The sequence below is a fragment of the Camelus ferus genome, chromosome 3, assembly GCF_009834535.1.
Source record: "Camelus ferus isolate YT-003-E chromosome 3, BCGSAC_Cfer_1.0, whole genome shotgun sequence".
NCBI lineage: Eukaryota > Metazoa > Chordata > Mammalia > Artiodactyla > Camelidae > Camelus > Camelus ferus.
The window spans coordinates 88,888,253-88,913,941 of NC_045698.1; the positions used below are offsets into that span (position 1 = coordinate 88,888,253).

General features: G+C 39.6%; 1 protein-coding gene across 1 annotated transcript in view; it reads right to left on the reverse strand.

Annotated features, from left to right (window-relative positions):
* The window catches only part of FBN2 (fibrillin 2), a 207,397-nt gene that overhangs the window by 38,489 nt on the left and 143,219 nt on the right, over positions 1–25,689 (reverse strand). Inside the window, exons 26-41 of the mRNA XM_032476642.1 lie at positions 23,228–23,356; positions 22,328–22,453; positions 20,372–20,497; positions 19,787–19,909; positions 19,514–19,639; positions 19,046–19,171; positions 17,301–17,423; positions 15,294–15,416; positions 13,580–13,705; positions 8,416–8,538; positions 7,741–7,863; positions 4,363–4,524; positions 3,565–3,633; positions 2,961–3,086; positions 1,664–1,789; positions 912–1,064 (exon numbers count right to left, since the gene is read on the reverse strand). Coding sequence (XP_032332533.1) covers positions 912–1,064; positions 1,664–1,789; positions 2,961–3,086; positions 3,565–3,633; positions 4,363–4,524; positions 7,741–7,863; positions 8,416–8,538; positions 13,580–13,705; positions 15,294–15,416; positions 17,301–17,423; positions 19,046–19,171; positions 19,514–19,639; positions 19,787–19,909; positions 20,372–20,497; positions 22,328–22,453; positions 23,228–23,356 — 2,010 coding nt within the window. The remainder of the gene's footprint in view (positions 1–911; positions 1,065–1,663; positions 1,790–2,960; positions 3,087–3,564; positions 3,634–4,362; positions 4,525–7,740; positions 7,864–8,415; positions 8,539–13,579; positions 13,706–15,293; positions 15,417–17,300; positions 17,424–19,045; positions 19,172–19,513; positions 19,640–19,786; positions 19,910–20,371; positions 20,498–22,327; positions 22,454–23,227; positions 23,357–25,689) is intronic.

The following is a 25,689-nucleotide window of genomic DNA, read 5'->3' on the forward strand; positions in this document are numbered from 1 at the left end:
ATCTAGGCATTCTTTATCATTATTATTACTGAGAAAGGCCCCATACATCACTTTTCACCACATCTCTCCTTAATTTCATTTGATTATCACATTAAAAGAAACATTTTAATACATATACCCTAAGTAATACTGTATTTGGTAAAAATACAGTAATCATTGTTTCTTATTTGTCCAATTGGTTCAACTGTTACCATCTATAACTGTTATAAGTAACCACTTTCCAGGTCATAAAAGAACCTGAGTGGGCAACAATTTTAAGGCAAATTTTTTTTTTTGCTCGTCTCTATTATCTTTCAATTTTTCTTTCAAAAGAATCTGTGCTTGGAGAAATATTTTTTCGTGTAAAGACTAGTCCTATTTTCTGCCTAAAAATTTCAATAATGTTTGAGGAAAAGAATGCATAAGGAAAACTTCAACACTAAGTTGCTTTTATATAAAGTTTGCCCATCCAATCCATTTTTTGCATATTTTCCACAGTTGAACTAAAAGAGATACTTATTGAACTTATATGCACTTTAAATTATCATAAATTTTTAAAGCAAAATATGATACCTTCCAAATCTAGCACAGTGATAAACAGGAGTTGTTCAATAAATACTTGTTTTATGAATAAAAGAATAATTAAACAGCATGGTTTAAGAAAATGAGTTTAAATGGACAAGTACTATAAACTTTAACTCTTCAGCATGGGGCTTGTTTTCAGAATCCAGGCTCCTATTCAACAGATATCTCCGAAATTAAGTGTTTGAAGCCCAAACAGGGCTGCTTGAGAAACCGAGCCATATGAGCTCTTAGATATTTTCAGAACTAAGCATGTCTGCTTTTAGTGCATTTTTGCTTTTACTTTACTGTCACATATATGTGTGTGTCACTGACTCAGCCTTCAGCAGAAGCAGGAGCTGTGTGCTTACCTGTTCCTGGCGTTGGGCATGGTTCACAGGGTTTGTTCCAGGCTTTGCCCACATTATACGTGCAGCAACACATCCTCTTGGTCACATTAAAAGGCAACTCATTCTCACAAGTGGTTCCATTATAGCTTCGGTAGCAGAAGCTTTTTCTCATGTCTACGTAGAGAAAAACAAATATGCCAACCAATCCTATGAGCAAGCAGCTAATAACAAAGCCCACATCTGGAGATACCAAACTTTCTTGGTTAACTCTGAAAAACGGCACCATTTAGAGGCTTTTTTAAAAGAAATTTTAAGTAGAACACAAATCTTTTTTAGATTAATATCTGTCCCATTTTTAAATAAGGGATTCCATTTATAATTTTCTTGGGGGAATAAAGTTAACAGCTACTTGTTTCTCTACTCAAAGGCATTTATTTAAAAAGTACTACATATTAAATTTTAAATATTCTCCTATTTATAAAATAATGTCCACTTTATATGAATGGAAAATAAAAATTATTTAAGAATATATAATTGTAACATTTGATGAAATTTTCCACCTCTGACTCATGGCTTTGTAACATGTAACTATGCAGCCAAAGTTCAAAATACGATACAGAGTCAGTGTATAAGACTTTAAAATACTTCATTCATAAAGATTTAATTTTCAAACTTCCTGAATAATAATTCTGAGACATTAAGTACCTGAGAGGTAACTGTTGGCTGGGAAGCCAGCAACTGTGACCTAATCGATCTCAGAGACCTGCACCTACCCATGCAGTTGTGGCCTCCATTGACCTGCATGTATTCAGGTGGGCAAATGCAGGTGTAATTTCCCAGGGTGTTGTAGCAGGTCCCAGGTCCACACACACCAGGATGTGCAAAACACTCATCAATATCTAGAGCAGGCAAGAATACACATTAATTACTATTTTTCCCAAGAATTTATGTTTAAACTACTGGACAAAGCATATGGCTAATGCCCCACATCCATGTCTTTATGGAACTTACTTTTTCCTATTTTTTATAGAATTTAGAACTTAAAGCAATTACATAGAAAATATCTCAAAATATGCCTTTATATGACATAAAGTGTGCCCTTCTTCCAAAGAATAAAAACCTAACATTCAGGAATAAAAACGATCAAAAGAAATTATTCCAACATGGCAAAACATAATTTAAATGGCACCTATTTTTTTTAATTGAAATTTCATATTCTTCAAATAGAATTGCTTTAAAGTTGCTTTCCTCTTATGTCATTTAAACCAAATTTTACTGCCAACTTTAAAACTGAATGCAGTTACGAGAAGGCTTTTTCTTTATAGCTCCTTTCAAATTAGCACCCATTCAGAGATTTTAGAAGTAGCACAGCTGCTGGTTATTCTCCTTATTAAATCATATTTCTTCCAGATGCATTTATCTAACATGTTCCAAAAGGAAGGTCATAATGGAAATAATTACATTACATGTTCAGTGCTCATTTTTTAGAAGCATTCTTTCATTCATTCCATAAATAAATACTGGGATTCCACTGTAACCTAGAACTTGTAGCTATAGAGATGAATTAGATGTGGACTTTGCCTCAGGAAGCTCCCAGTCCAGCAGGGAGACAAGCCTCTGAAAGGATGACTACGGGGCCATGTGAGAAGTGAGGGGATGGAAGCGAGAAAGGCACCTGCATAAGCTTTGAACTGCTTCCTACTACGTTGCCCAACAATTAAAAGTTACTGAAAATATTAACCCAAGAGTCACATTCAAGCTTACCTATTTTCCCTGTGTAAAATACAACACATCAATATTCAAACTAATAGCTTATTTTGATACTGAATGTTTTCACACTACTCCCCCACTTATAATCAACCCATTTACTCAGAGAAAAATAGTAGTAAGTTACAGCAAATCAGCTGTCAACGAATGTATCTATTATCATACAACTTAGCAGCACTGACATGAAAAGAAGAAGGCTATGGATCCATCTCAACAGATCTTTTGATAAAACTTGAGGATAGACCCTTTCTCCAGGCCTGTTTTAAACAGTGCTAATAATTTTCAGCTGTAAATCCAACTCACCTTCACAGATGCGGGTCTCCTCGCTGAGGTAGTAGCCCTGCGGGCACTCACACTGGAAGCTCCCGAAGGTGTTGATGCAGTTTCCACCCTGGCAGAGACCTGGTAGCTCCTGGCATTCATCAATGTCTGCAAGAGGGAAGACGGCTCACTTAGAACAGAGAGCGTTAGGAAAGACGAGAGTTATTCTTAGAGCTTTGAAATGTATACGTGTAAATGTGTATGTTTAAGATCCGCAGACGTCCATGCAGCCAAACAAATGCACACTTAGATGGGAGGTTTATTCTGACCATAGATCTTCTTGGTTTTCTCCTTGATCGTGAAACTTTGCCATAATCTGAGAAGAGTAATTAAAGCAAGTTGAGGATGATTAAAGTTGGGGATAATGGTAAAGAGAGTTTCTCTGTGGACAAGCACACAACAGATCACTGCAATGGATCAATTCTTTCTGGTTTACAGATGGTTTATTCAGCACCCTAGTCATTCCATCTGCAATTGTGCAAACTATTTTTGTTGGGACTGTTCCACCCTGACTTTCCTACCAGCTGTTCTCTAGAGGAAATGCTTTACCTTGTTTTTATCAGGTGACAATTAGAGGTACGCTCACCTTCTAGGATGATTGTGATGGGGTTAGGTCTGAAGCCTTCACCTCCAGGACACAAGGTGTAATATTCAGCTACGAAACAATGGAAAATAAGAAACTTGATACCAGTGTCCAAGAGGCTGAGACAATGAATAAGCACTTAGCGACTGTCAGGCTCAAAACACACATCCTAAGGGGTGTATCTACATTTTCCTCAGTGTCCTTTCAAATATCTTTAAAAGTATATTACATTTTACTGGAAATAAGATCATTACTTCTTAAATTATATACAAAGCAGGATAACAAAATCCATTTGTTTTCAATGAAAGAAAAAATTTATTTTCAGACAATTTATGCCATAACTTTTTTGGCTAGTAAATAGAAACTTAAGAGACAACATTTCACAAGTTTCACCTGTGTTCATATCAGAACATACATTCATTTTAAAACATAGCATGACTGATCTGAAGAGTACAGTGAGTGCATCTTTGAACCTAAACTGAAACGACTTCGGAGAAGAACCAGGGATGGCCTTTATCTGTGATACCAGTCAGAATTGATATCATTGCCATTCATACTGGATTGTGGTTAAAAATTGTTTTTTCTTATTATCATATCAAAAAAAAAATACTAAGAAGAGAGGAATTCAAATTCCTTTTACATGAAACACTCTTGGCTGGTTTCAGCATAATCACTGAAAGTCATCCAAATTCAAAGATTCGGCCCTCGCTATTTCCCTCCTGCCCAGGACAAGAAGAAAACGGCAGCTTGTCTTCAGCTACCAGAGTGTGTTCCCTTCCCCTTCTTCAGTTCCATACTCACTGCTGTTGACAGGGGGGCAGGTCTCGCAGGGGTTCCCCCAGGCCTTCCCCAGGGAGCAGCAGCAGGAGGAGCGGCTGACGCCCACTCCAATCTCAGTGTTGCAGGACAGACTCCCATCTCCCCGAGGACCAAACTTCAGGTAGCAGTTGCCCACGCGGTTGTCTGTGGAGCAACACAGGAGCTCAACATTTCCCTCGTAGTAAGAACGCCTTTTCAGAGAAAGGTCACCCAGATGATGGAATTCAAATTCTGTACATTAATCCTTAGCACAAAATAATCTCTTGCTTTAACATTTTTCAAGGTTGAGGAATCAAGTAAATTATAACACTTTCCTATATTTAGGAATCCATATAGATCATGGACTAAACAGGACAAGCAGCAATTACTCATTCGAGACATTCTAAACCTTCAGTAATATGAATGCAAAAATTATTTCCTATAATCAGTCTATATCATGAGTTTGTCAATAATGGAAATAAAATCCAGGATTAGTTACTTCACAGCAATGTATCTCATCACAGAAACACTGAGAACCCACCTCCTTCCTCTCTTCCGCATTATCTCCATCTCCCGTGGCTTAGTTTCACCTTGCACATCAAGCTTTGCAGGCCTGGGGAAAGCCTGTCTCTAACAACGTTAGAGAGGATATTTAAGAGATCAGTGAATCTCAGACTATTCCTCATCTCTATCTGCAATAACCACCTAGATCACCTCTTTTCGTTTCATGATTTTAAATACTATCGAATTGATGGATCCATCTTTTACCTCTCCCCTGAACTCTAGGCTGTTCTGAAAACTGCCGAGTATTTGCTTTCTCCTCTTAGACAGCTAATAGTTAATGTGTCTAAAATCAAATTCTTGGTACACTTTCCTCCACATATAAAACCTGCTCTAGTCCTCTTCCAGGCTTTTGCATTTTCAATAAATAGACAATCCATTGTTTTAGTTGCTCAGGTCCTAAACCTTGGAGTCACTCTTTGATTCCTTACTACCAACACTTATTCAATCCAGTTATAAAGTCTGTCAATTTTACCTTTAAAATATATTGGGAATCTGACGGCTTACCACTGCCTCCACCGTCACTATAACCTGAGTCCAAGCCACCACCATCCCTTACCTGGACTACTGCAGTGGTTTCCTAACTCAATCTCTCTCCTTCAATCCTCGACCCAACTATATTTTTATCACCACAGCTAGGGTCATCCTTCAGAAGCATTACCTGAGGTCAAGCACTTCCAGTGGCTTCCCATCTCAATCAGGGTAAAATCCAAAGTCCTTATTACAGTCTGCCAAGTAGTTTTCATCTCAGCTACACATTAGAATCACTTGGACAGCTTTTTATTATTACACTTTTCCCCCCATGTTTTCTCGTTCTGTTGTTGTTGCTGACTCTCAGGTGCAGACAGAATTTAACTTATGGTTCTTCCTAGGCTTGTATTCACTCGTCCTTCCTCCCTCCCTCCTATTCTCTCCTTTCATCACGATTCTCCATTCCAGTTCCTCATCCTCCACTCAGCCATCTGAATGTGTTCAATTTTTTTTGGTCTGTTTCAGCAAAACTAGTATTTTTGTTTTTGTGAGCACATTTTAAATTTCCATAAATGGTATTTTGTCATATATTTCATTTCATCTTTATAGCATCCAATCTGTCAACTCCACGGTGTCCAATTGCCATTCTTTTTGAGTCAATCTACTCTCTAAAAATGGTTTCTAAGTTCTTGCCACTACAAATGATGAGGCACTGCATATCTTTACTCGTGTCTCCGTGTGGGCCTTTCTTTGGTACCCAGAGCCAGGAGAGGAAGTGCTGGTTCACAGAGTTTGCATGTTCTTCACCTTCAGTATTAGGAAAAACAGTCACTGTTATCTGCCACCTGCATCAAATGTACCTTTTCAATTTTTTGTATTTGTAAGGCAGTTACAGATAATTTGCAGAAGAAAAAGGTACACACAACCTTACTAAAAAATTTAATAAGAATTTAATCATAGCTAACTCAGATTTTATTCCATATTTTCTTGGTTTTGAAGATACATAAACCTGATATGGTCCTGTATAAAAGCCATTAACTGCTTGCTTGTCAGCTGTCACGCATGAACTTGAAACATTCTGTAAAAACTGATTCTACATTTCAAACACATCTCTAGTAGGTTCTAGCTTATCATTACTTCTTGTTTTTCTTCTTATTCTACCATCATTAAAACATAATACCTGAAGAAATTTTTGAAAACTTTGGTAGCTCACAACTTTGATGAGGACAAAAATCTTCTTTGCTTCATAAATGATAAACATTTTCATTTTTAGATTTGTCAACACACATTAGAATCATTAATCTCATGATTTTCCTTCATTTCTACATCACATATTTCCTTCCTTCCAATCAGCTTTGTCTAAACACCTGCCTTCATCACTTGTCCACTTAAGAACCATATCAATTACGTTTGGATATGAAAGAATACAAGAACCTGGGATGATCCAGGTACTTGCTGCCATTTGTTGCACGTTGAAGCTCTCCCTACTGTCTAAGAGATGGGACTACCATATTTCCTTTGTCTATATAAACATATTATTCACTCACTGTTTGAGTCTTCTATTTTCTAAAATTTGAAAACAATACATCAGTTGTGCATAAATCACAGAGGCCAACATTCCTTTCATTGACTGCAAGCCCACAGGAATATGGATGCTGAAGACAGCAGTCACATTTCTACCGAAGCAAGGAATTTTCCTTTTAGACCATTTACTCCTCTAGGTAAACACTCAGTAACGTGCAAAAATAGCACATATAGCAAAAGCTGGACAACAACTTTCTAGAGATCAGAGATGTCAGGAATGTTGTCAGGACCTTCATAACTGCTTCCCCACTTCTCCCTGCTCTTCCAACTTGTTTCACTCTAGCCGTTTGGCTCATGAAATCCACCTCCCCAATTCCTTTCTCCTCACCCCTTCATTTATTTCAGTCCTCCATGACTCTTTTCGTGGAAAGGGAAATGTATATCTACTAGTTCTACCACTTTGGGCTGTCCTGGCCAATGCAGTGGACGGGGAGCCAGGCACCTCAGGACCCTGCCTCAGTGCTGCCGTGTGCAATCTCTGAGACCCTGAACAAGGTACTGCACCTCCAGGGCCCTGGTTCCCAAGTCTGCAAGAGGAGGAGGTGGGAGCGGATGTCTCAATAATTCCTGGTTTAAAAATACAGCTTGGAAGATAAGCATGGTTAAAGTGACCATATATTTTGGTAGCCTAGGGTTTCTTAAGGTAAAGGACTACTATTTTGTTTACAAGTTAATTGTAGCAAATACTCATCACAGTTCATTACCAGGAGAGTATGAGTATTTAACTCTATGTAATTCTCCTTGTTTCATACAGCTTTCACTTACCAACACAACCCACGCCGGTGGGGTTCAGCTGGAAGTCGGGGGGACAGTTACACTCATAGCGACCAGGAGTGTTGACACATAGGCCGTTCACACAGTTTATGGGATCTGCACATTCATCAATATCTGAGAAAAACATTTAAAATGCCCACATTAACGTGTTCACTTCCCTTGTGTGTACTGCTGTTTCAAAGAATTTGGTGGAATTTTTGCAAGTCAGTAGACTAAAAATCTTTAGGAGGGACTCAGCACAATGAAATAAAGACAATCCTTGTCTATACCTAAAGCAGGTTCTATAGCTCAATCACACAGTAGTCACAATGATATCACTTAATATCCTTAATCAATAAATAATAATTAAATGTTGGAATTCTAAAGAAGAAAAACATTATCATCACTATTTGCTTAAATCGGTAAGTACACATATGTGAACATACATAAATATTTGCACAAAGAAATACTTAACTAGTTTCATGTTAGCTATTTAATATTCAGTTGTTTGTATTAAAATCAGTCAATTCCACAGTTAAAAATAAATGTATAAAAAAGTAATTTTCTCTTTCAAAAAAATGCCTAAAGCAAGGCATAGCTGGCTAAGCAGAAATTTGAGGAAATCTTATACCTAGCACAAAACATTCATACTAATATGAACACGTTTAAGCCCTTGACTGGCCATACCTGTACAGTTCCCTCCTGTTCTGTCCAATTCGTAGCCATCATCGCAGATACAATGAAACATTCCAGGCAAATTATTACATGTTCCAAAGACACAAATATTTTGGAAGGAGCATTCATCTATGTCTGAAAATTAAAAAAAAATAGTACTCTCTTATTTACAAAGACATTTTGATTTGCTGTATGACACTAATGAATTTTTCTATCTCCGCAGATGTTTTTATGAACTAAAAATTTTTCTTTGTTTAGGGAGGCCATGTAAATGGCAAGCAACTAACGTTTATCTATGGGACAGAGATATAAAAGAATATTACTTTATTGACAATATTTTGTTGTCTTGGATTATAAAATATTTAATAAGAAAGAACTGACCCAGGGCATAAAATTTTTTTAAAAATTAAATATAAACATGTTAAAGGTTTGAGATTGTAAACAATTTAAGATAAAAACAAACTCCAGGGTTCTAACAAAGTGAAAACAGCAGATACTTTATAAACATCTACAATATACAAAATATAAACATAATATTTTATTTATTAAATAGATTACTAAAATTATTAAAGTTTAACCTTTTTTAAACATTTTAAATACTGTAATCTGATATTATCATAAAGTCAGTTATAAACAGGGAAAGAATATTTTTCCTCCTAGTGTGTAATAGGATCATCCATTGCCCTACCTTCCTCCAAATTTCATTAAAATATCTCTATTGGATTGAAGTCATAAATTCAGTTTATGAAACTCTTCCATGAAGCTGTAACTCAAAGTAAGTAAATGAGAAGTTATTGCTCCTCATTAATATGAAAATGAAGGCATATGTGTGCATGTACAGCTGTAGAAATAATCTATATTTCTACTCACAGGACAAGGATAGACATTTTTGTACACAAATTAGCTCATATTCTGAGAATGCAGACCAGGCATGTCATTTTAGGCCAGACTAGGCAAGCCATTCTAAAATGCTATCTTAAGACAGTTATAGTTTAAGTGTAAAAGGGTCTTTTGGTCATTCATGATAAATTACGCATTTCAGCTATCTTATGTTCAAAATATGGTTCAGATTGTGCTTAGAAGTTCAACTGATGTGGAAAGTCAACTTGGGTTAGGGTAAAAACAAAGTTACTCTTTTCATATAAACGAATAAAGACTCAATAAGTTAGTCTATAAATGAATTGTGTTAATCTATAAATGGAAACGAAATTGTATTATCAGCCTTCTAAGTATGCATTTTACTTTTGAATGAACTTTATCAGAAGTAATTTCCTTTTAAACAATGTAATAGCTGTGTAAAATAAGGTATTTTAAAAGAATCTAGCCTTGTTTTTTGTTTTTAATTGAAGCATACTCAGAAACTGAAACAATATAGAAAAGTACTGATAGGAGACAGAAAAGATAGAAAACAACACAGAGAATAAGACAGCAAAAACAAAAATCACTCAAAAATTGCTTGTACCCAGAATTATCATTGTCATTGGATGAACACCATTCCAAATATTTCCCAATGCATATTCAGAGTCAAGCTGAAACAACTTCTATGCACCAGATCAATTTTTCTCTCTCTCAACAGTTTCTAAAATGCTTTCTAATGTTAAGAATTGATGAAAAACACTAAACTTTATAATCTTTTGGCTTTATGTTAAAATTCAAATATAATTTTTAGACAATATTAACAGAGTCTATACAATGAATGATTAAAAATTGACATCCGTATATTCCTCCAGCTCATTTTTGTTATTCATATTATTTTCACTATTTAAATGTTCACGGCATTTACCATACTCTCTATAGTACTAATTCTTTAAGGGGATCAGTAACATTTTTATTGCAACTTTTCCATTTATTTCTTGATTGGCTATGTGTTTCAGTGTTTCATTGCTGATAAGTTGTAGGTTTTGGGTTTTTTTTTTTTTTTTTTTTTTTTGCTCAAGAAAGGAGAGCCAACAGGTGTTTTCTTTCTGACTTATCTCATATGTGAGGATATGCTTATTGTCTTTATAATTAACTAACTCTGAGGAATAATACTCTTGTCACATGTGTCCTTAGAACTTTATGGGCAGCATTCCAGTGTCTCTTGGTCTTGAATGTTTTTGTTTTGTTCTTAACTCGCCTTTTCTATCTGGAGTTTGAAGAATCTCTATGACTTAAGCTGACAAATGTAATCAGGCTAAAAATTTGTCTTACGATTTAGTTCTTCCTGTATATTCAGTTCTTTCCTCTATTTCAGGAAAATGTTTGGTTGTTTAATACTTTTTTCTATTCAGTTTTTTGGGACTTCCCACTCCAGAAGCACCCATTTCGCTTAAGTTTGTGGTCTTTGTCGTTTCTCTAAGAGTGTTGATTTCTTTTTTCCTCCTTTTTTGGTCACTGTGATTACCTCATGTCCATTCTCTATGCTAGTAGTTACATTTTCATTTCCTCTGCTCTTTGTGGTTTCTACTTAATATTGCTCTCATTTTGCTGTGTTGGTCCCCACTTTTGTTTCCCTTGACTCTGCAATATTGCTTTTTGTCTCTTACTTTTTAAAAAAAATTTTATAATCACTTTGAACTTGTTCAATCACATTTATGTTTTTATTAAGGTTACCTATGGTACAACACACCTATGGGAAATTTGGTCTTGTTCCTTGAGGAGTTTCCTTCTAATTTGGGTTCTTTCCTTATCTGCTTTTTGTATGTTCTTTTTCCCTTGTTTCCGTACAATGCCTCCACGGTTGCCATTGTTTATTTTCAGTTTGTTTACACATTACTTGGTCAGCTCTTTGAAGAGTTTTTATATATAGCTGATGCCTGAACAACACGGGTTTGAACTTCATGGGTGCACTTATACATAGATTTTTTTCAATAGTAAACACTATTGTGTACAGTACAACTACACCATCTGCAGTCAGTTAAATCTGAGGACGTGGAACGTGTACACTGAGGGAGGACTGCAAGTTATACACAGATTTTCCAGTGTGCTGAGGGTAGGCGTCTCTAACCCTCAAGTTATTCAAAGGTCAACTGTATCCTGATACAGTTTAGGTAGAGTTTCTTGACATCCTCCTGTCTATCTGGGCTTTCTGTGGAAGACAGTTTGGGGTATGGGTTTCATTAAAGCTGCTATTCTGTAGCCCAAAGTTTCATAAGGCGGGGGGAAAGGAGACACATGGATGTGAGGACCCCCACTGGGCTCTGCCGATGAGCCTGACCCCAGCTCTCTCTTCATACATCATACTAAATGGTCTGTATCTCGGTTCTCTCCATCTGATAGAGTTCTAACCTATCCCTGAGGAGGTTCCTGCAGGCTTTGTATTTTCCCATTTTGGTGAAGAATACTGGCAAAAGGCCAACTCCAGCGATTTCTTTTTTTTTTTTAACTCTGTAGAAATTCTGAGAGTTTGTGATAAGAAAGAGACGCTGGGTGTGAAGTGTTGATCAGAGCGTCAACTTAGAGAAGAATATATTTATAATAAGATGGGAAAGCATCAAGGAGTTAAAGTAGTAAGTTCAGGAGAAACTGTCTAGATGTACCAGATTCCATAGGAAAAGAGAACCCAAAAACAAGGAGAAACAGGCAGAACCATGGAATTACATTTTGGGGATCTCAAAAGTTGGCATCTAGGTAAACGGAGAAGAGGGCTTAACTGAGGGTGAACTACACGTGAGTCACTCTCAGGTGCCCTGGCAACGGAGATTTCTCTCCACGGAAACAACATACTATGATGAAGCCAACATGAGAAGGAAGCACAGTAAACAGAAAGTATTTAGTATCACCTTGGTGGAGGATCTAGTTAGAAGTTTTGGAAGGACCAAGGCCCCAGATAAAGGAATAGAATTATGAAGGGGAAACTCTGTCTTATGTATAAAGGGTTAATTTTGAAATTTTATATTGGCAAAAGTGTCTGGCTACTGCTAACTTGTTCCTTTCCCCACCAACTCTTGTCAAGTTGACGTGGGTTATAAATCATATAACTCCATAACCACATTGACTCACATTTTCTACTAAATGGCTTCAGTGCTTAGAAAGAAACGGGAGCAGGAGAAAAATGAAGCTCATTCTACAGCTGCCCGGTGTAAAATCTGTGTAAAATCATGTAGATTCTGCCCAACTACACAGGTCAAAGGAGATGCCTGAATGCTTTCAGTTCCTGTCATCTTCCCCAGGGCCTGCTATTCATTCTCTCATATTGGTGGATATTTATGGAAAATTCCATGATCTTTTGGGCACCCTTTCTTTCTTTAGTGCCACTTCTGGCAGTGGGGCAGAGGCAGGCTGTACTCTTGAGCCACCCTAAATTTTTCTAATTTTTGGTTGATGCTGGTGGATTTGTGTGTGTGTTAAGCTGGCATTTACTATTTCTGTTCCTTTGATTAGATACTCATGTAGGGAAAACCATGTAATCTTGTTTCATTTTATAATCTCTGCCCAGCAGTTAGCCTGAATTATTTTCTTAAGGTGTTCTATGAATCACTAATTTTGTTAAAACCTTTATGGCATATGAATTGTTTTCAATCTTTTTCCTCTCTTTATTTACATTTTCACATACTCTCATGAACACAGTGATGGCCTGAACTATATGTAATGTGAATTGAGTCTCTAGTTTAAAAGAAAATCCAAGTTCATTTTCTTGGAAAGATATCACACTAGTTGCAAAGTCCTATTTCTAGGAAAGGGGGTGATGTCATAACTTAGAAGAGGGAGACATGACTATTAGGCAAAAGGTGCTGTTCTTGATCAGTCCCTGAAGAGGACTTCCAGCCCCAGACATACTGTCGGCTAAAGCATGAAGGTAATGCCAGAAATGAGCTACTTAGATTTTGATAAACACATTAAATAGCTGTGATTGGGGTACACAATGTATCATATTTTAAAAGCCAAATAGTTTATCCACATGTCATTCATTTGGTGATGAAAAAAAAAAAAGAAAATGAAAAAAAGAAATAGTTAAAAAAAGAACAAGCCAAACTTCCAACTATTGGCTCCTGGCCAGGAAAACTTCATAAGAGATGAAAGCCGCCTCCATCATTATTCATTCGGCAAAATAATCCATGCTTAAACAAATGGCTTTTATATGTGCAGCATGTGCTGTGTATTCTGCTTCCAGGTGGAGCCTGTTCCAGCCCTTTTTGTGGTTTCATTTGCTGCAGTTGATCCAACTTGGAAATGAGTTGGAATCCTGGTGACCCACCTTGGCAGGACCTGCTGTCTGAGGCTGGAGTGAAGCCCATCTCGCACTCGCAGCGATATGCACCCGGGACGTTGAGGCACTGTCCGTTCTCACAGAGATTTATATTTTCTGCACACTCATCAACATCTGTCGAAGCAGCAAATTACATCTCTATTAAGTTCCAAATTCCATGAGACATCTTTTCCTTGCTCTATAACTGAATCAATCTCCCTGGCTTGAGTTACTGCTCATTAACATGAAACAACAATTAATCACATCCACCCAAATAAGGGTATACAACTTGAGAGCGGAGCTATTTGACCTACACCCTAGCACTCAATTTCACTACGATTAACAGGAGGGATGAGCTGTTTCCCACATTTGTCTCCATTCTCTTAAATGCAAATCTGACGCATGAGTATTGTACCAACATCATTTAGACATAACCAAGAACGTTGGAATTAATCTTAGTAGGGTGTTAGTTCATATGAAAGCATTACAGTATTAGAATAAACAACTCTTTCTTTCACTAGTTCAAGTGTTTTTAAGCAAATTAGGGATACTCCGTGGGAGTGAGGAAAGTTTCTTTGGCATGCCATTACAATCCCATTAAAACATTCTTATTTTCACTAAGCAAATGAGCATTATTCATAGATCTTAAAGATAATTTACTTGAATCAAATGGAAAAACGTGATGGAAGGGCAGAATCCAATGCTTACTGAGGACCTAATATTTGCCAGGGAGTGTGGAGCCGCCTGACACGCACGCTGTCATTTAGTTCAATAACCCATACCCTTTCCTTCACACCAGGGTGCAAAAACACGCTAAGCAAGATGCAGCTTCCGAGGTTTAAAAGTAATGTAGCTTTACAATGGAAAAAAACATGTTTCCTTAAAGACGCATTAGAAAACTGTAGGTCTGTATGTTTGATGTCAATAATTAGAAAAAATTAGTCTGTCTTTTAATTTGGGGCTTAACGTGTGTACTGAAATTCAACTGAGAAACACCAATCTTTCAAACGTAAAAGTATCATGCTTTATTTCCAGCAAGATAATCTCTTTTACACGAAGATACTGAGTGGATGTTTCATCCTCAAGGAATGCAGAATGAAGTTACTCATATTTATTGAGCTCTTATGATGCATTTTTCTAAGTCCCTCACTTGTATTATTCCATTTAATCCTTTCAATACCATGTGATAAACTGAGATTTTGATAAAAACAGTTAACAGCAGTGATTGGGAAGGTCATAGATCATATTTTAAGAAGATGAAGAGTTTTCCCATCTGTCTTTCATTCAGTGACATAAAAGAAAAAGGCCAATATTATTATTATTATTATTATTATTATTACCATGTCCGTTTCAAAATGAAGGCACTAAGACTGCACATGTTAAGTAATTTACTTGAGGCTACATGGCCAGTAAGCAGCACAGGCAAAATCTGAATCCAGGTGGTCTGATTTGGAGCCTGTTTTTTTAACCACTGTGTTAATTAATGAGTAAAAGGAAACGACACTCATTAATAGTACCTGACAGTAATAAATGTCACTATTTAAATTTTTTCCAGGTTTTTGTGTTTAATGTAAGAGCGAGCTACATATTCATTTGTAAGCCAAGTGTAAAAACAGAAGTAGTGATTTCAGCCTCCTTTAACTACAGATTTCTTCCAATGAGTAAAACATATAGAGTGTTCCATGAGAGTCACGCTAGAACACACCTCAGGACTCTCACCCACCTGAGCAGGTAAAGCCATCTCCAGTGAACCCTTCGGAGCAGGCACATCGGTAGGAGCCTGGGGTGTTGACACACTGAGCATTTATGCTGCACTGGTGGGTTCCATTAGAACATTCATCTAGATCTGCACGTCAAGAGAATATAGTAAAAAAGTTCAGAAACAAAAATGGAGTATTTAAACATCCAAAACATTTTCATTTGTCTTAATTTAAACGTGAACTGGCCAAATGGAATGTGTTTTAGTTTATTTGTAAAGTCACACTTCTAAGACCTTCAACCTGTGATCCAAACTTTCATGCTACCAAAATAGGCCAAAATTATTCCTTCAAACATTCTGTGAGCTATCTAATCAACTAGAATTATCATGTTGAAAAGAAAACTAGTGCCATATTTCCTTCTGATTTCTACTGAGGGTGGATTTGAGTTAATTTTTTTTAATTACTTTTTTAGTGGAGGTACTGGGGATTGAACCTAGGACCTAATGCACACTAAACATGTGCTTTACCACTGAGCTATACCTAGCCCCATGGGGGTGGATTTTATCATTGGCTAACTTATCACTAAAACGGAGGTCAACTTTTAAGACATTACTGAATTTCAGAGCAGGACAACTCCCACAGAGTTTTCAGGTTCATTTTATAGATGAGGAAACCTCATGACTTCTTGACTTCATCAAGTCCATAATCTAGTAGAAAAGACAGATGTTGAACCAGAAAATTAAATTAAATTGTCATACACGTAACATGAAGAAAAGTTACAAGGTATGAGAGAACAAGAAGCATGTCTAATTTGGACTGTGGGAACTACGAAAGCCCACTGAGGAAGTAATTTTTAGTTCACTTCACATTTGAAGGATGAGCAAGAGATGGCTTGCTGACCAGAAGCAGGAATGGGTCTTCCTGCAGAGGAAACAGCACATATAAAGAGCCTGGGCAGGGAGGGAGCGTGGTGTGACAAAGGAAACTAAAGGAGGTCAGCGTGAGAAGGCACAGTGAGGGAGATCGAGGATGACGGAAGATGGAGCTGAGAGGTAGTGGGAGGAGGCTGTAGGGTCTTGTAAACCACGGGAAGGCAGCTGAATTTTATCCTAAATTCAAAGGATTAAAATGACAGTTATGAATAGAGCAGATTCATGGTTTAAGAAATTGGTCTGGCTACTACGAGGAGAAGGTATTGCAAGAGGACCAGAGAGGGAGCGAGCACACCTATAGGGCACTGTCCTCTAATCCTCACTGCAGGCTTATCAGGTTTTGATGAGCAATCATGGGGAGGTTGGTCTTGCTTGGTCTAATTTCTACTTTAAATTGACCTGAAGAACTTTTATGAGTTGGAAAATGCTTTACTGTTAAGGAGTATAAAACACTGAACGTATGAAGCAGCGCTGTGAATGACACCAAGGGTAAAATCCACTCCTTGCCTCACAGCTACAAAAGGCTTATTAGACGCCGGCTCAAGAGCTGTAAAACTTGGAGAATGGCAACTGCCTTCCCATCCTCCTCCTTCTAATCTGACCTCTTAGAATCCAAAACATTTAGATTTCTCTGAGAGGAGAATTCCTGCCTTTTAGGAGGAGCCTGGGATTGACCACTTACTACAGACTTGGGTTATCTGAAAAAAAAAAAACAAAACTTTTCATTCTCTTCATTTATTCTTCTGGGTTTGAAGTCTCACCATTACTCTATGAAAAGACTGGAAAAATATATTAGTCATTTTTTCATCCTACAGCTGTTTGGATTTCTGGCTGCACATCAAATAATTTTTACTGAACAACAACACATTAAAAAGCAGATGCCAAGGCATATTGCTGTAATTTGATCATTTATACCAAGGTTAAAGGAAACTCTCAGGCAGGAATTATCTTGTAACTAAAGACAGCCTTTGATTTTCAAGAGAATAAAGGAAAATAAGAGGCATGTTCTTATTTAAGGATGTCGGTTAACTGTGTAAAGAAGAGCCTCTAGGAATTTTGTTCGTTAGCCAAGATTATTTACATTTGCAAACTACTCACCAATACATTTGATGCCATTTCCAACCCAGCCTTCTCTGCAGCTACATTTGAAGCTTCCCGGGACATTCAGACATGAGGCATGCATGTCACAGTTGTGGGCACCAATTTCACACTCATCCACGTCTGAGAAATTGTAGTTAATATGAAGAAGATAAAATACAGGCTAATTAATTCTACTTTCGAGATATTTCTGTACAGGCAAAATTTTAAAGTAAATATGGAAACATTTAAAACCATACAGAGGAAACATTAACATCACTTTTACATTTATTTTAAATTTTCTTAGACTCCAACAGGATCTGAAAGTTCTTGATCCAAATCAAACAAGCCCTTCTCTAATAGAAACTGCCAGACAGTTTCAGGGAGGAGTCAGATACAGCAGCCACTGCCCCCCGATAAACGTGTGTGTCACCCCTACCTAGCCCAGGGGTCCTGGCCTCTGCCTGAGCCCAGACAAAACTTCACGTCGAAGGTGTCAGATTACCAACGCCAAGAGAAATTTTTTTCTAAAAAGAGGCTCTGCTATTCCTTCCTATTAATATTTATTACCTATTTTTCATGAAAAACAAGCCTGAGTTTAAAAAAAGTTCATTCTCTTTTTAAAATTACATAATTCGTTTGTCATTTTCAGAATCAACATAATATCTCATAGTTTTTGATAATTATCAATTTAGTACGTATTTTTCTTCTACTTTTTTGAAAACATGTAAAATATTCACTGGAAATGTTATCTGGAAAGTGACCACATGCTTTTATCAGTGTATGTATAACGTCTGTGTATGTGGTGTGTGTGTGTGTTTACACATATACATATATTTGTGCACACATGTGAATATGTCTATAAACTCGATAGCCTTGTTTCCTCAAAGCTTTCTAGAATAGTCTGTTTTATTCAGCTCAGTGATTACAGATCGTAGATGCTGAAATCTCAGTGTCACAAACACAACACACACACACAACTGCTGGCTTCACATCACCCCTGCTAGCAGTGAGCAGGCAGAGCACCCCTCCTTTCCTATCTTGTCCTTTCTTAGCGGCGTCAGCTTAAGGCCCGGGCTGCAGTCTAAGCCACCCACCGCCTGTCTTGAGCAAAACACAAGACGAGGGCCTTTAACTGAGCAATAATGAACACTTGGCCCAAAGCACTTCTAACAACCCCGTCTTTATGCAGAAGGCTACAGCTTTTTAGTACAGAAAGGGGACAAGAGATGAAGTGGATGGAGTGAGCAAAAAAAAAAGAAAAAGGAGAGAGGCAGTTTGGGCAGGGAGAAGAGAGGGCAACAGCAATGGAAAGAGAGGAGAGAGGATGAGAGAAAAAAGATGAGGGAGGGAAGGAAGGGAAAGGGGAAAGGGTCTAAACAGAAATTCAGATTGATTTTTGTTAGTTTAGATGAACCCAGCAACAACTGGGAGCCCTCCCGGCCTTTAGGTGTCCCTTCCTGACGCATGTCACCCGTTTGGGCAGCAGTCCTAGCAGTAAAGTGCCCACTGCTGCAGGAGCCCCCGGAAGCACAGCAGAAGCACGGGGCCCAGGCCCCCTCCCCGTCCAGGCTGCAGCCAGCTCCGTGCTCCCCCGCCGCAGATCCGAGCCAAACACATCCCACGTGCTCCGGGCCAGCTGCTCGTCACACAGCCGTCACAGCCCTGTGCGGGTGGCGGCCCAAGGAGCGCTGGGGAACGGACGCTGCTGAAGGTAACCTCTGAAATGTAAGCAGCCGAAACCCAAGGCTGCGAGCTGGGCCCACCTGTGCACCCGGTGGCCCCCTTCTTCACTGAGTACCCCAGCTGGCAGTGGCAGATGAACGAGCCCTTGGTGTTCTCACACTCCCCGAACACGCAGATGTTTGAGTTCAAGTCGCACTCGTTCACATCTGGGAAAATTTATTTTCAACACCTTGGTTAATACTTGTTCATCCGAGTCATTCAAGAGCTAACTTTCAAACTGAACAGCGTAATGCTGAAATACACAGAATTTAAAATACAATGTATTTGCAGGACACAGTATCACAGATAAATATACTGTCTTTAAGGATTTCTTTTTTTTTCCCCAAACCATTCTTCCTATTCAGCTTTTACATCTTCTGACACAACAGTTCGAATTTTTTAAAAACTGGAAAAGCCTTTTCTCACGTTTGTACGTACATGTGCATAAATGCGCGCGTATGCATGCGCAGACTATACGTGGTTACTTAACCCGTTGTCGCGGTACCCACCGATGCATGTTTTCATGTCCATGGAGGCCATGAAGCCATCGTAGCACAGACAGCGGTACTCTCCAGGGATGTTGGTGCACTGGCCACCGTCACAGATATCAGGATTATTTTCACACTCGTCAATATCTGACGACAAAGAATTAACACCAAATGAAAACGAGGATGACTTTATTAAGCTCGGATTTCTTTTGTCTGGTTCCACTCAACACATCTGAAGCCAGACTTGTAAGATAAAACTCGATGCACAGAATCTGTGTATTTTGCTTTCTGTACCTGCGCACGACCTCCCGTCGGGCATCAGGGCGTAACCTTCACTGCAGCTACACTCGTAGCTTCCTTCTGAATTAGTGCACTGGGTGTCACAGCCTCCGTTCATTATCATGCACTCATCAATGTCTGTGAAAACAACGTGTGTCTGTGTTACTTGTCAGGGCTACTTTCTTAAGAGATGCAGAGTTTTTCTTCCTTTTAAGCAGACAACGTTTAAATGGATTTGGATTTTTCTCCCCATTATTCACGCTAACTTATCATTGTCCCATTAGCCTTTCACTTTCTCTTAGAGAGCATTCCATTTGACATTTAACTCTAGTAACCTAAGCTTAAAGAACCCAGAAATATAGGATGTAATACATATCTATATATAAATACAAAATATAGGATGTTTCCTACAGTAAAGTCAGAGGTTCCTCTGCAAAACCACCAAACTATGGCATCTTAGAGACCTGACCCCCCTCCCCATTCTCATAGTCATTTTTAGGACAAAGGGCTCCCATAGACTTTGTTACCTACTCAGTACCATAATTATGCCTAGACTGACTTGAGAAATACAAGTTCCAGATCCGCGTGGCCAGGCCCTACCTGTGCAGCCCTGCCGGTCGGGCGTGGCCTGGTATCCAGGATTGCAGGAGCACTGATAAGTTCCAATCATGTTCACACATTTTCCATTTCTACAGAGATTGTCACTCAGGGAGCATTCATTAATATCTACAATAAGATACACAGAATTTATGTTCTAGGAAACCACAACATTACTTAAGTTCTCAAGAACAGGCTGCATCAGAGCAATGGCCTCCAAAGGGCTTTATCTACTTCAGGGGGACATCAAACGATCTCCTGGGGCAATTCGGGGAACACGTCAGAATCTTTATCTCCACCTACAACGGTGCTGTCCAGTGTGTAGCTGTTACTGAGTGCTCGAAACATGCACAGTGTGACTAAGGAACTGAATCTTTAATGTTATTAAATTTTTACTAAGTTTTAATAGCCCAATGTGGTTAGTGAGTACCACGTTAGACCACATCCACCTAGCACGTGCTGGAAAGCAAGCTTGCTAATATTTAATACATGAATTTACACGGGCACGCTCAGCTGGCCTTAACCGGATGGTCACATGCTGCCTAAACGACACCAAGTGTCCTGAGGGAAGACGGCTGTTTCCGCACAACAGAGGGCTGAAACTGGGGCCTCACTGCTTACATTTTCTTCATATGCATTCAGTGTGCCTGAACAGGTGAACTACAGATTATACTGCCTGCTTTAAAAACAAAAAAAATAACCCTTATAAGGTAGGCAAGTGCCTTAAAAAAAAAACTCTTGCAAAAGATCTGTGAAGTAGTAGTAATAATGCAATCACAAGAGAACAGCAAGAAAATGGCAGAGTGACACTTCCTTGCACAAGTTCCTTCTTAAACACAACCTAAGGTGAAAATATAATCAGATATAAGAAGAAGTTCAACTTAAATTCTCAGAATCACAGAGAGAATGATGTGACGGACAGATTTATGTTTATCATCGTGAAATGTTTATTTTATTAAAGGTGCAAAAATACGTGTCTTATAAGGTATGCTATACCACTGAGGGGCACTTTTTTTTCCAGCTATAAGATCCATGAAAACTAACAAAATAAACTGAACTTGGGAACAGATCTGTGAATCACTGTATCACAACCAAATGTAAATATTCTGAATTACTTGTGCAAAAGAGCTTTTTATACCACTATTAAAATGAAATACAAATATTTAAAACTTTAAAATTCACCTTTTTAAAATGCCCATTTGGTCTATGATTTAAGATTCACCTAATACATTAGCATAGGGATATAAATAGGGGTTATAAACATACATGTGTAGTAGGGAGGTGTGTTCAAGTCATGTTTTTGTTTGGAGGTGTGGGATCTGTTCTATTTTAGACTGTTTTATTTGCTTACACTTTCAAGAAAGATTTCCTGTGGAAAAAACATTTCCTGACTAAATCAAAGTTCTAAAGCCAGTAAACCAGAACCCAGTAAGCCCAGAGGCCTTCATATACTTATGAAAAGCAGTGGTTGCAAGGCTTCAAGACCGGCTGTGGTCTTCTCTTGTCACACCTCCAGCCCCACTGAGCCCAGGGCCAGGAAGGAGAGCTCCGTGCTTCTGTGAGAAGGGGCCTGGAGGGAGCTCATGTGCTCACACACAGGTCAGCAGACCCAGTGATGACAGACATGGGGGTGCAGAGTGGATTCTGTGCACAGATGTGAACTTTCAGGGAGCAGCCAACCTGGAGGGAACTACAAGGCCTTATACAGGGTCCCTCACAGGGTCCCCTCCACAGTGCTTGAAATGAAAAGAGGGGAACCAGGGAAAGGCCGCTCATTTGAGTGAGTCACGGACGCAATCTCTGAAGACACAGCCAGACTTCAAATGTAGGGACTCTGAATTTCCAAAGTTTAACCAGTAAGATTTCACACGCCCAAAACAACAAGTCCATTAGAATGACCCCTGCTCCGTTTGTACCAGTTGCACTGGGAGGGTTTGTGGGCTGAGGAGACAAACTCACCCACACAGTCCTCACGTGACGGTGACAGCTCGTGTCCCAATGGGCAGTCACACTGAAAGCTGCCCTCAGTGTTCACACAGGTGCCACCCCTACAAAGGAGAGGGTTACGTTCACATTCGTCAATGTCTGAAAGGTAAAAACGTGAGAGCCATTAAAGAACTCTGAGGAAAAAATGTTCACACACACAGCATGGGAGAGAGTCATTATCTGAGGTAACCGTGACTCCAATGTAAGGGGCAGGTTAGTCGAGGATGGGCTAACGCTCTGGCCACCTTCTCTACGCTTAGCAGATAAAGGGTGCAAGTTCTGCTCTGAAAGATAGGGAGCTATCAAGGAATTTACTTGTATGAAATGAGCAGGCTCACAGGAGGTAAAAAGAAACAACATTTGCTTTATACCCCTCTGCGCTCCAGACACCATATGTCTCTATCTCTAATCAAAGTGAAAGAAAAATCTTGGATGGGCTACTTTCTGTATCCCATGAGGTGAGTGCTCTAAGTCACTAAAAATGAAACAGTGGCTGAAAGGTGGGCAACACCAAGAGGGCTTGTCATGACACACAGGTAAGGAAAACAACATGGGATTCGCATGACAGTATAAACCTGGGGGTCACCACCCAGCTCCTACATTTTTAAGTGAATCCCTCCTCAGGACTTAGTCTGTGTTGATTTTAGACTTTATAAATAAACAAAACCCAGTCTCAACCTCTCACTGCCATGAAGGCGCCAAGAGCTTGGGGCTCCCCAAGAGCTATCTGGGAGCAGATTTCCTGTCTGACATTCAGATCTGTTCTCTCTCTCACCACGGCTCCTTGCCAAGCATGCTGTTAACAGCCCCGAGACAAGCCAAGGCGGCGCTGACGAGCCTGCGCCCGCCTGGCCTCTGAGCCGGGAGGCTTACCCATGCAGTTCTTCATCATCATGAAGCCGCTCTCGTAGCCTTCGAAGCACTCACACTCAAAGCTGCCTGGCGTGTTGACGCAGACCCCACTCCCACAGAGGTCAGGAGAGATCCTGCACTCGTCGATGTCTGGGGCATGGGGTTTAAAAGACATTTGTAAAAAAACCAGAGTGAGATGAGAAGGTGTTAACGAGCAGAGAGATCCGGCCTTCCAGGTAAAGGTGCAGCACCCTTGAAATGCTGGAGAAATCAGCGGCCAGCAGGAGGGGGAGTTCTCAGGAGATCACCTCGAGGGGCACTGGGCCACAGGCACATTCCTTTCCCCAACTGCCTTAACTGCCACAGCCAACGGGCCCGAGGTGCCTCTTTGCCTTTAAGAATTCTGGAATTGCGGCTTTCCCTTTGTGGCTTAGAAATGGTAACAGAAGGAGGAGCCAAGCAACTGTGGTACAAGCCGACCAAGGCAGGTGGCAAACGAGGGAGTAGTAGGCACACATGAAGTCCCCTGGGGCACACGGCCATGTGGGTTCTGCAGCACTAGCCCTCGTCCACCCCTGGTGGGAGCACTCTGAGCAGGGATGGAGCGCTGGCCACGCAGACCACCTCAGAGGCAGACGTGGCTACCGAACCTTGAGTCACAGGAGGCACATTTATGGCAAGGCCACAGGATATGCCCCAATTGTGCTTGTGTCACATTCAGATGGAAGAGCCTACTGACCTAATCTTACAGCTAGAAACCAAAGAAAATGTCACGCTTTTGTGTTTGTCACTTTTTACCCCACAGTAAATAAGAACCTTTAATACCAGCATTTGTATTCTCAGAAACAGGATTCTCTGAGAAATCTCCCATGCTTATAATCAAGAGTTTTTCAATAGAGAAGTTATGTCTATAAAATATGATTAAGAAAACAAGACTTGTTTAAATGTTTGTCACAGTAGAAAAAAAATGTTTTTTGCCAGCATTTGTTTATTTTGCTGAACTTTAATTTTTAAGTTTTTCTATCACAGGATTTATAAGTCTAACTTGGTCATGTTCTCCTGGGGAGGTGAGTCTCAGCTCCTGCTTTCTCCCAGCTCCTGCTTTCTCCCAGCTTTTGGTCTTTATTGATTTTCCCAATTTCAGGACATACTGCAAAAATGTAGGTACTTTTTCTGAACAAAAATCTTAACAAAATTGATTCAATTAAGTAGCTAACAATATGCACATTACTTCTCTTTTTATCTACCAGTATCTGGGAACTGGAGAGGAAAGCCATATGAAGGACACAGAATAAATTCAATGGCAGAGCAGGGACAAGTTTTGGCTGATGTGATTTGGAGGCAGCTGCATGGTGTAGATTATGAACTCCAGAATCAGACACTGGGTACCAATCCCACTTCTGTCATCTTCTAGATGTAGGGTCTTGGGAAAATCATTTGATTTCTTTGTCCCTTAATTTCCTTATCTGTAAAATGGGGAGTGTTGTAGAACCTGCCTGACAGGAGTAAGTGAAATATTTCCCAAGTGCTGAGAACAGTTCCTGTCTCATAATGAGTGCTGTATATACGTAAGGTGGTCTCTGCTAAGAATTAGTATTTTGGAGGCAGTGGCTTTTGAACTGACCCTGGAAGGTTGCACACAAATTCCAATTTTAAAGATGAGTGATAAATAGAAAGGCAAGAGCTAAAATGCATAGGTGAAGAAAATTAATGCGTTACAGAGAACAAAAAGTTACAGAGGTGCTGGACTCCAGAGGCTGCATATTAGTGCAAGGTACAAATGGGATGGATATGATTACTCAGGCGCCAACATGCAGAGAAGGTTGGCCTTAAGCTCTGTGAAGAACAGCAGCCAACAGTGTCCCGCTGTCTTTCACACTAGCCCCCACAACACTGCCGTGTTGTCAACAAACATCTCACTTACACAGGTAAAAAAGGGCGAGTTTCAGTGCTATTAAGCAACTTGGCTAATTTCACACCAGGAACAAGACGCGCACTCAGACTGGACGGGCTTCTCCACCCAGGTCTGGGATCGTCTGAGTCAATGGGAGGTGTTTCGTGGGAAGGTACACAATCTAGGCCCCGTGTTAGGGTGAGAAAACCTGGTGGTTGTGAAAATGAAGGATCTGACTATGGAAAAGTACTGGGGTGGAAGACGTTGGAGGGACCTGCGACGTGTTGCCCAATTCCCCACTCAGGAAGGATGGACTTAACTCGTCTTCTGCTCTCAGCTTTCAGGACCATTGTTGGCAGAAAGTCCGGAGGTGTAAACTATCTTCAGGAAATGCCTCAGCTAAGAGGACCGTTCCCCACTGTTGCAGCCCTTCTCTGGGCAGGTGTATCCAAAGATTTATCATGTGTGTACATACATGCTCAGCCCCACTGCCCTGACTCAAGACAATTCTGTTGGGCTTCTCAGATGCAAGGGATGGTTGAGGACTCCATCACCACCCATCTCCCTTCGCCCACTTCTGCCCACTTCT